At 46.9% G+C, this 11,883-nt stretch overlaps 1 protein-coding gene across 1 annotated transcript; it reads left to right on the forward strand.

The window, feature by feature from the left end:
- The first annotated feature begins 318 nt into the window (after positions 1–318).
- Positions 319–9,207, forward strand: LOC115405542 (opsin-3-like). The gene is made up of 2 exons (XM_030115146.1): positions 319–691; positions 8,840–9,207. Exons 1-2 carry the CDS (start codon positions 319–321, stop codon positions 9,205–9,207), a joined length of 741 nt encoding a protein of 246 aa, XP_029971006.1.
- The last annotated feature ends 2,676 nt before the right edge of the window (positions 9,208–11,883 follow it).

An 11,883-nucleotide genomic window follows, 5' to 3' on the forward strand; every position in this document is an offset into this window, starting at 1 on the left:
TGCCGCAAAGCTCAAACAAACTTTTTTCTTCCCTTTTAAATCTTCGATCGCCCCCCACTCCCCCCACCCGAGAAAAAGTTCTGACACCCCAGCAAACAAACTGCCCCACACTTCTGCCTGGCTTCCATACTTCAAACTTCTTTCTTTTTTCTTTTTTTTTTTTTTTGAAAGCAACAAGTGTCTGAGCAACGGGCGACAGCTCGTCTTTCTGCTCTTTTCCCACCCAGAACACCAGAAATGCCATCGACCCATTAGCCGCCGCGGCCGCGGAGCCAGCGCAGTGCCAGCGGGCTGCCAGCGGACTGCCAGCGGGCTGCCATGATCGTGTCCAACGTGAGCCTGAGCGGCTGCGCGGAGGTCAACAGCGCCGTGTGCGCCGGAGCCGCGGAAGGGCGCCTGGGGGGCGGTTCGTACCGGACCACCCTCACCCCGACGGGGAACCTCGTCGTGGCCGTGTGCCTGGGCTTCATCGGCACTTTCGGACTTCTGAACAACCTGCTGGTGCTCGTGCTCTTCTGCCGCTACAAGATGCTGCGGTCCCCCATCAACCTGCTGCTGATTAACATTTCCATCAGCGACCTGCTGGTGTGCGTGCTCGGGACTCCGTTCAGCTTCGCGGCCAGCACGCAGGGACGGTGGCTCATAGGCGCCTGGGGATGCGTGTGGTACGGCTTCGCCAACTCCCTGTTCGGTGAGTACACGTCCAGGATGTGGAGGGTGGTGGAGTATCCGGGTCTCCGTCAGTCGGGTCAGATTTATACATCAGATTGTTCTCGGGGTGGATGATGTGCGCGGATCCTTTGTGGAGCGCTGCGCTGAAGCGCCTCGTGCCGTCACGCTGATTCTTAAAGCTCGTCTCTCCGGACGCGGACAGCTGCTCTTCAACCGGGAAATCAAACTTTCACCCAAAACCTCTGGAGTCGTGGCGAAATGAAGAGATGACGGGACTGCTTAGGAGACGCATCTGAACCTAATCTCCGCTGTTTGATCGGTTTGCAGGTAATCTCTCTCTGTCCGTCTCTCGCGCAGCCTCTCGCTGTGTTTAATCGCTCTGGGTGTGATCATTCTGCTCAAAGCGCAGATCCGGGTTTATTTATTTGCACACAAACATATGCAACGTGAGTAGAGGCGGCGATCATTAAATGAAAGGGTTTAATATCCACTGTCACGGTGCGTTCACGCGCACATTCAGTGGTAAGTTCATTGCAATGAAAGACCTCGTGCAGCTTTTCTGCACAGGTGCAGGTCATTGTCTCCGGATCGGGCTGCAGGACTTCCAGTCACTTCCAAAGCGACATGTAACATGTGCACGCGATTCGTGCACGGCACCAGACCTCTGGACATTCAGCATGCCGCGCGCTCGGCGCTCCGGTCATCTGCTCGTCATGAACCGTGAAGCGGTGCCACTGGCGCCGCGTGCGGGTCGCTGAGAATGTCCGGTAAAGCCTGGTTACCGTGCGTGCCCGAGGCGGAGGGAGCCTCGTCAGTGCGGCAGGGTTCGGGGCTGCGGGGCTGCGGGGGGCTGCGGGGACAGACCGGCTCACGGCAGAGCGTCAGCAGTGTTGCGGGAGAGAAATCACCCGGCGGGGGGGTCTGTGATGGGAAGAGGGGCGCTGCTCTTCCTTTTGGCTCCGGAGGCTGATATCGATGCAAATGGGGCAAAATGCTGCAGCTGAGGAGAAGTCACGCAGTCACTCACCTGGAGCGGAGCCAGGATGGCACGCCGAACCAAAAAAGACCATTTGGTTTAAAGCCACACAGAAAACAGGGAGCTTTGTGTCAAACCTGCACAAATTACTGTATTGCGTCGTTTCTTTAAGACATTGTAGGATTCAGATAAGTGTGAGCGTGTCAGTCATCCGGATAATACCTGTTACTCACTCAATTTGAGAAAAAGATTAATTACGGCTTGAAAGATGTTCCTCTGTCATTAGGAGTCCTTGGCCTGATTTAATGGTCTTTAATGAACAGGCTCTCTTGCTATCAGCTCTTGTAATTGCTTTAAAAGCTTCGTGGCATCCAAACAGGCTGAAGATCAGCAGTGTGACACAGCTGCTTCTCAAACACTCATTTCTGCTCTCCTGACTTCAGACCAACGTTATAACGTTGTCATTACTGCTCATCACTTCAGTCCTTTGCTTAATCATAGCAGGTGTTTCAGATCAGCCCTGAAGGGAATGAATCGGCTTTTAGCTTTTAAACTGTCCTGAGAGAGAGACGGACATGGAATTAATGTAAAAGAGCTGGTGATGTATCTTTGGTGTAACCTGCCTTTGTCAACTGTTAGAAATCAGCAACAAGTGACTGAATTGAATAAAGCAGAAGGTAGAAAGATGGACTGAACTGAACAGTATCCTTGAAAAGTTTAAATTTGTAGTCAGACGTGCGTCCTTAAAGTCTCTCATTCACACTGTGCTTCAATTAAAGTGAACAAAAAAAAAATTATTGGAAACGTGAATCAAAGTCATCTAAAATGTCACATAATGTTTCACTGAATTAAAGTATTATGGTACAGATTATGTTTTCGTGTTGCCAGTTGTTTGTTCCCAGCAGTTAATAAAATCCATTGAATTTCACGGCCGACTTCACCTGAAAGCCTGAAATGAAAATATGTGGATGACTGTGGAGCGAAGAGAAAAACTGCACTGAGCGTTTTCAGAGGAGGACCTCACATTGTAGCTCAAGTTCAGTAATCAGCGGCAGTCGCTTTTCTCCAGCAGAGTTTATATAAATGCCTCATTAATGTTGAGCAGAGGGTTCCTTCACTTCCGCGAGTCTAATATTCTGATTTATATGATCAAGCTGTAAACTCTGAAGCCAGACATCAGGGCTTCTCAAATTTGTCACAGCTCAACAATTCAAGTTTTCATTGAACCTATTTAATACAGGAAACCAGTCTCACCAGCAAAACAGACGCTTGATTTCATGTTCAGTGCGTATGAAAGCTTGGCTGGAATAATTTTGGTGATTTCAATACATCTTGTGGGGAATTTTCATTCATTCACCAGTTCCAGGTATTTCTGTGTTTCTTCAGATCCCTGTCCTGCTGCACTGCCCCGGCTTTTCTTACCAACTCGTTCCTTTTGTTTCCTTGATTTTCATCTAAATGGATTTTTTCCATACTTAAAAGCTTTGAAATCTGTCTTATCTTTTAAATTCAAAACAGACTCTTGACTTGCATTTCCTCTGTGATAACAGCTTCCGAAACTGAATTATGTCATTTCAGTACAGAGAGAGAGAGAGAAGGAGAGAGTGAACTCGAGCAAGAGAGCATGAGAAAGAGATGGGAAGAGTGAGAGAGGAGAGAGTGAGCGAGCGAGAGAGAGAGAGATGGGGCAGTGTGTCAGTTCCTGGTATGTTTGTGTTGCTGTGCAGTCTCTTCTGTCTCCACTGTCTCCACCGTCTCTACCGTCTCTTTATGTTGAGTGTTACTCTGAGATTAAGTTTAAGTTCCATCTGAGGATTCCCACCAGGAACATCCGAGGACCCAATTTAATAACGTCTGTTTGACAGAAGCTCTATAAGCTGAAACATCCCAGGAAGACGGGAGACAGGGAGGAGGACGGGTGAAGATGACTCGGAGACATGATTAGCGCCTCCATTGGTTCTGGACGAGTAATTCCTCAACGGGTTCGTGGAGAGAGAGCGAGGAGGGTCAGAGGAAGGAAAAGTGAAATTGATTGTGGAGATGAATAATGCTGAGGGGGAATTCTGACAAAGCGACTGCGCCTGTTCGGGTGATTGATGCTCCTTCAAATTAGAGGGCGTCACAGTCAGTGACAAAAGACATCGTTAGCTCAGTGTTAGCATGTTTCCTGCAGCTCCCTCTTTGCATTGGTTCGATTTTTTAAAGCAGTCTCTGACATCTCAGACTTTTCAAATAAGTCATGGTGTTGCTTTGCTTTCCCACTGCAGTAGTTACTATCAGCTGAAGGCGCTTTGTGAAGACCTTCAGGACACACGTGCACACTTCTTTCTTCTGTGTCAGTTAGCGTCCTTTCACTAATTCAGCTGCTTCCCCAGTCCTGCCGTGGTCGCCTCCTGCAAACAGCTGCACTGTTTCGTTCCTCCACTGCACGCATGCATTAACAGCAACGGCGCACACGTTCGGACAGCAAAAGTGGAGAACATGCAGTTCCATGGATATCGTGCCTCTTCTGCGCCTGGGCTGACTGATGTTCATTTGTTCACTGGTCTGGAGGAATCTCAGTGGGGAGAAAGAAAGCAGAACAATGCTGCTTCTCCTTAAAGGTCAGAGCGAGCGAGCCGGCTAATGAGCCCGGGTATTAGATAGTGAATTAAAGGTCTCGTAAAGCAGGGACCAAAATCTGTTTTGGGGCTGATAGCTGTCTAAAATAATCATATCTGTGCACAGAGATCTGCCAAGCAAGTCAGTCCTCATTAACGTCGGCAAATTTGATGAAAGTTCTCTGTGATTTGAAATGATGTTGTTGTAGACTTTGTGGCATCGCAGCAGTTTTCTTCCCCTGCACTGACAGCAAAAGAGAGAGAGAGAGAGAGAGAGAGAATGAGAGCGAGACCCAGATCGGATATGTAGAACAAACAGGACTTGGTTCAACCCCGTGTTTTTCATTCAAACGGTCTTTTCCTGGATATTCAGGAACCGATGAGAGAGCGATCCCAGAGCAGATGCTTTCTAACAAACAGATGAGATGGAAGCGGTGAGGGAGCATCACAGACACACAAGAACAAAGAATCCGCTTTCCTTTTTCATTTCAGACATTATCAGATCATAAGATGTTTCATTTCCGAATATTAGATTCAGCTGCTGCTTTTGATCCTGCCAGAGAGCAGAGGATGATACAGGCCGGCGTTTGATTCCTGACGCTGTGAAGTTGCCTCCAAAGTCGTGTGGGTGTCTTTCAAAATGACATTACATGCCCTCAAATCCAGACTTCGGTACTCATAAGAGGTGCTGTGTGACCACAGACACCATCAGGAGGTCGGACGTTATCGGGACCTGCTGATATAATCTACTCTTCATATTAGAAGTAATGAATTACAGTCAGCCGCAGCAGTTTAGATGAACAGAAGGTTTCTGCAGCGTAATGACTGCAGTTTTCAATTCCACGGCCTCCGTTCTGTATGTGAGTCGTCAAAGAAGAGCTGCCACTTGGCTCGCACGAATCTGGAGTGTGATTTATTTTGGCAGTCACTCAAAGCTGGTTAGCGGAGACTGGAGACGTTTATATGCTTGTGTGGAGTCGGAGATTTACAACAACACATGCTGAGTTCCTGACCTGAGATGCATGACCTCAAAGAATTGACTACAAATAGCACAAAGCACGATTTATGATGCTTGCTCCAAACCCTTCTCGGCCAATACTTAGCCTGTCTCTCTTTTATGTACTGGGACGTAAAGCAGTATATCTTCCTGGTCATTTGCACCAATACAAACAGGGATATCTGTAGGTGGGCCTCTTGTGGACTCTGTCAGTCTGAATTAAACTGACTTAAAAGCCCAAATAAAGCAAAGATGCTTCAATCAGAGTAGTTTGGCTGAAGCTGATAGAGATTTTGATCTTTTGCCCAGGGAGTGGGTTAGAGGGATCAATTTAACAAACAAGAACAAAAACATTTAAAAAGGGAAATAGCTTTTTTCCTCTTCCACTCTTAAGAGTTAGATTACAGCAGCAGGGTTAAGAGTTGGATCAGGAATCCTCACATTCAGGAATGCGTTCTTTAAGACACTACTGAAACTAAATCAATCATAATTTCTGCTGAAAGGCTGTCATTAGAACAAAATGTATTTCTGTATGGTTCAGTATCAGTTTAGTCGATCAGCTCTACAGTTCGAATGTTTCCAGATTTTACCTAATGTGCACTTTCCAGTGTTCTTTTTCATTCGTTCATTCATTATCTTCGGCTTCTCCCTTTCGGGATTGCGGGATGTGTGTTCTTTTTCACAATCTCAAATATGGCTGTTCTTATTTATATAGTACAATACATTAAGGGAGTCAGCGTCGACACAGATAATAAACATTCTTATTTCACCTATAAATTATAATTTTTGGAGCAATGATGTGACCTGAAAGCTTCAGATAATAACATGAACTAACTAAATGTTCCCTGTAGAGCAGCTATCCACATATATAATAGATACATGCGGAGCAATGTTACATGTTGAGTTCAAGTTGACTCAGGGACGCGACGGCAGCTAACAACGAGCGGAGGGCGGTGTGGAGCTTTTCTAACACACCGTGGAAACACTGCTGGGTGGAGGCTGTGCCAGGAGAAGCTGCTTTAGAGCAGCAGTACAGGATCTGCGAGAGACCAGCCGCCATGGAAACACCCCAACAAGCTGGAGGGAGAGACGCTAGCATCGATGCTAACGCTAGCTAGCGCATTACCGCTAGCACACTACCGCTAGCAGTTCACAAGCTAGCATGAGGGATTTCATATACAACAAATCAAAGAAATGTGACAAGACACTTAGTGAACATATCATCAACTGAATATCAGAAACGGTGGCCCTTTTGTCTAATAACTATTGGAATGTCTTTGATTTAATGGGATTATGAGGTAGTGTATTTCAATGGAGACAGATCCCTCTAGTGGTCATATAGCGCAACTGCAATAGAAAAAGATAGATCTATGATGTCACGTGTAATCGGTTACACGTGGGTTAGAAGTTCCATTTAGACGTGTAGAAAAAACTGTAAATGTTAAAGGGATAGTTCGGGATTTTTGACATGAATCTGTATGACATCCCCGTCAGCAGTGTTGTTCATTCACACAGACTTACCCCTGACAGCGTCCAGTGAGCAGAGATCCTGTCCAGTTTTGGTCCAGACGAAAGTAGTCCGGCAAGTTTGCTGGGGTCACCAAAATAAAGCGTTATTCTTCTCAAATCTCAATATGTGTTCGAAAGAGTGATATATTTGCATCACAAACCGTTGTCGGCGAAAAAGTCAGACCTCGTAAACGCTTGGCACTATTTTCTCTCCCTTCATATCACTCCGCGCTACCTCCAGCTGGCAGCCGCGCTGGTTTCACTTTGTTTACCACGAGTAAAGAGCTAGCTAGCTCTGGCTGTTAGCATCTCCGTGCTGCCTGCAGCTGGAGACGGCGTCCCGAAATATCCCTTTAACACCCCTACAATACATAATAGCATTGCTATTTATCATCAATAAACGGATTTTCACCTCTGGACTCCTTCTCTAAATCCACAAAAACTTCTTGAATTGGCAAATATCATGTGTCCAGAAGCTGGTCGGCAACAAATGCAACAAGGTTTAATCCACTGGAAAATCAAATAAAAGTTGTGATTTGCATTTTTAAACATATTGATCACGGGTTCAACCGCCCGTTCCTTGGGAGGTGCATGGTAACACCGCCTTGCTATTTAGCACCTGAGCAGGCGACCAAGAGATGTAACAGCGCTCCAGATGGCTTGTCCTCCCCCGTCTCTAAATATATTCAGAATATTCTCCTTAGAATTCCATAATTCATGTCCTCAGCCTCTTGTGTTATAGATAGGTCCGTTGTCAGCCATTTATAAAAGATTTTCCTCAAAAAATTTGTACATTTGAGATGTGACTCTCAGAAGGTTTCCACTTCCAGAGAGAACACAGCCTTCAGCACAACAAAGCCAACCGGCCGCCAGACGTACCGCTGACCAAACACATCAGGAGCAGAACACAGCCGTTCCAGTGTCACTGCTACAGCAGTGTTTACAGACGGCGGCCGGCTGGAAACACTTCCTCCATAGATTTCTGCTGAGAGGTGGCATCAGTCAGCCCCCTGCTGGGGGGGCTGCGCTCCCCCCACTGTTTCATTTCAGGGCTCACAGGGAGCAGATGGAGAACGGCAGAGGACGGGGACACTTCTGAATGTATTTTTTTGGGCTGGTTCCTGTGAGTCAGCCAAGATCAAACCGGAACACAAGTGGGTTGTTGAAAAACTGTGTTGACTCTGTAATATTGAAGCAACAGAGTTAATAGAAGACCAAAGCTGAGGAGTCTCTTCTGGAAAAGCAATATGAGTTCAATAACCAGAGGTAAACAGACAGGTACGGCCGACTGAGACCCTCCAGTCAGCCATGCTTCCTGAGCAGACACGTATATTAGTGCGAGACACGCACACAACAAAACAGCGCCGCAAAACCATTGGATTCAATGGCAAAGCTAACATTTGTTTCCACCTCCTCCTCTGCGTCGCTCCCTCTGTTTTTTACTTGCAGTAAAAGGCCGGGGTGCCGTTAAAAGCACAGGGCACACCAGGTCCCCTCACTGCCGAAAATCAATCAGCTCCGGAGATCATAATGACGTCAAGACAAACCTGCAAACAGGACGAATCGACCGAAGGGCCGGTGAACGCCGGATCCCGCCTCCCAGAGAAACTGAGGAAGCAAAGACGCCGTGTGTTCACTGACCGGACTGTGGAAGATGAGGGAGTTTGTCATCATTTCCGCGTTGTGTTTCCCTGCTGCTGTCAGACACACACACTGCAGGCTGCAGCTGAATTATGAGGCCATGTTGGTTTTACTTCAACACGGGTTTCACTCAGCCGGTTATTTTCTTCTTATACAGGAACCGATAAACAGTAGAGCTCATTTCAGCTACCACCTCTGATTGCAGGGAGAGATTTAAAGCCCTTTATCAGAGTGACGCCGCGTGTTTTCCTCTCTAGAACATCTCTAGAAAAAAAAGAAAACATTTGGGCAGGCGGTGAAATTCAGTCTCTGTTTTATGATCCTATTAAACGTGAAACACTCCATCCAGGTAAAGGAAGCAGAGAGCAGTGTGTGCTGTTACATTTATGAGAAACCTGGATTGATGGACATAATGGTGACATGTGTGTCTCGTGTGCACGGCAGGCATCGTGTCCCTCATATCCCTGGCTGTCCTCTCCTTCGAACGCTACAGTACCATGATGGGCCCCGCCGAGGCCGACTCCTCCAACTACCGCAAGATCTCCCTGGGCATCGTTCTGTCCTGGGCCTACTCCCTCGTCTGGACCACGCCGCCGCTCCTGGGCTGGAGTCAGTACGGCCCGGAGGGTCCGGGGACCACCTGCTCGGTGGACTGGAAAGCCAAGACAACAAATAACATATCGTACATCGTCTGCCTGTTCGTCTTCTGCCTGATCGTGCCCTTCCTGGTGATCGTCTTCTGCTACGGGAAGCTGCTGTGCGCCATCAGACAGGTGAGTGGCTTTCTGGGTGGAAACAGGAAACACAGCTGAGCCGGTCACAGTTTGGGCATGGGAGAAGAAGGTACTCTCATTCTGGGGGTCCAGACACAGCAGGATGATGGACGTTCTCGTTCTCTGTAGAATCAGACGCCTCTGCTCAGAGTGACGTTCAGGCTGATCCCGGTCACATCAGGCAAACCTGCGATTGGTTTAAATTAGTTTTTACAGTCAACATTCTTCTGGCTGCAAATAGGATTGAAACTCAGTAGAAATGACTTTAAGATGTTTATTGGAAATTAAGGCTGTTATTTTTCCCCGATTTCTTTCGTTTGTTTGTTTATATACTACAAGGAGACTTTCTAAAGGATGCTTTAAGAAAATAAGACATATGTATTGCAGGGCAGTGGAGATCCGGGGGGTTTGGAAGATGTGAAAGGATTACACTGCTGTTACATGAATCCAGTGAGCAAAGAATCCTATTTTGTTTAATTATTTTAAACCACTAATTGTGGCATTTGTGAGGATATAAGTTTAACAGCTGGATAAATGTCCTAAAATATTATTTTGTCATGAAATAGCTTGAATAAAGCTTGAGGACTTGAATTTTTATTTCTTTTCGCCTCATCTATTTAATGATCTCGTTGGTTTCCTATAAAGGGGCTTGATGTGCACATATCGCACTGGCTTCAATTCATCTGGCGACCACAAAATTACAGCTTATGTATACATATAGTCATATAAATGTGACCGGGTAAAAATGACAATCCGCAGGACACAACTTAATTTTGTGGGATCTTTAATCTTGACTACTCAGCCAAAAAGAAATCAAAGATGACATGAGCAGCGTTAAATGAATCTAAAGATGCAGAGTGGTCTTTCTTCCGTTTCCTCTGACTGATGCCAACAAATACATTCACAGGTGGGCATCTCCATCCACCATTGAACCCATATCTTTTAAACATTAATTCTCAATCACAGAAATGATCACCAGGAGAGGAAAACTTAAAATGCACTGAGTGAAGAATAACAAAACAAAGGGTACATGAACAACTGAAGCAGTCTCTCTTTACAAAGACAAAACAAACAACTGCATATCAGTTCCACTTCACATTGACACAATACATTGATAAAGAAACTACAAGAACATATTTCAAATACTCACTCTCCAAGAAGTTCACAAAGACGCAGAGTCAACAGAATACAGTGGCGAACTGCCACGTGATGCGTCATGCAGCTCTGCGCAGCTCTGCGCAGCAGAAAAAAATAACATTACATAATGCAATAGATCATAAACGTTTCACACTTGGAACAGGGACAAAATAAATACAGTTAAACCCAACTTACAGTGAACTTGTGTCCCAAAACTCCTGCTCAAATCAATCCGAGGTTCAACACCCACGGCGGCGGTCTGACACGGCCGAAGTTACCCCGCGTGTTGGTGAAGCTTCTTCCTCTTCCGGGTTCTACACTACCGTTTCTGAACATACAGAGCCACCTACTGGTGAATGTGAGGACCTGATTCTCCACCCGGCTACATACTCCCCTGCTAAAACGTCATCGTCCTCGATGACTTAGTTCGCAGTCCGTACCTCTTTCACTGCTTCCCGGAAGAATGCTGCTCCCAAACTACTCAGCAACTCAGAAAGTACATCAGAACTGAGGGAGATAGCTTTACATGCAGAGACAGGTACGTGATGAGGATTTGAATGTACCCCTGCGTTTTCTCTCCGTGTTCTGCGTGGTGCAGGGACTGGTGTGGTCCCTATTGACTCAGAGTCACTCACATCTTCAATTGGGGGCCTGTGGGTTTGCTCATTCGAACCCCCTTCTGTGCTCTGTTCTCCCTGTGTTCCTAAATCCAAGTTCAGGCTCGGAGCCTCCTCCAACACCACATACTCCGGATCTTGGCACCCCAGTACAGGGTCAACAGGAGCAGTCGATGTCACTGGAACCTTGGTTTTGTCCTTACGAGGAGCAGGCACAGGAAACTCACATGGTCTGAGGTCAGCCCTGTGGACTCTCTTTACAGGACCTCCTTCCACTGGCTCCACTGCATGGGTGGTACCCTGGATTTCCACCACCCTATGAATAACAGGTCCCCATGCATCCTGGATCTTATTCCTACCGTGTGGCCTGTTTCTGAGGTACACTAACTGTCCCACACTCACTGGGGGACAATGTATTTTGGGTTTGTCCCGCTCCAGTCGTGCTGCTGATTTCTGTTCAGTGTACTCTCTTGCTCTGGCGTGGGCCTCATTGAGTCGCCTCTGGTGCATCTCCAACCAGTCACTTTTTCTGTCCGTCCCTGCATTTTGTCCCAAAAGTGCATCTATGGGAAGACGAGGGTGAACCCCAAACAGCAAATAGTGAGGTGAGTAGCCAGTTGTAGCATGAGGTGTCACGTTGTAGGCATATACCAACTCTGCCAAATGTTCTGGCCACCGGCGTTTTTTCTCAGGGGGCAGAGTGCGCAAAAGGTCGTGGAGAGTTCGATTAAACCTCTCACACTGGGCATTTCCCTGGGGGTGATGCGGAGTAGTGCGGGTTTTCTTAACTCCATACAGCTTACAGAGCTCTGCAATGACCTCACTCTCAAAGTTCCTTCCTTGATCTGCATGTAACCTCTCAGGTACGCCATATTTCATGAACCACTCCCGGAGAAGGACCTTTGCGGTGGTGTCAGCTTTTTGATCTCGAGTGGGGAATGCCTGGGTAAACTTCGTGAAA

The sequence above is a fragment of the Salarias fasciatus genome, chromosome 18 (genome assembly GCF_902148845.1).
Source record: "Salarias fasciatus chromosome 18, fSalaFa1.1, whole genome shotgun sequence".
Lineage (NCBI taxonomy): Eukaryota > Metazoa > Chordata > Actinopteri > Blenniiformes > Blenniidae > Salarias > Salarias fasciatus.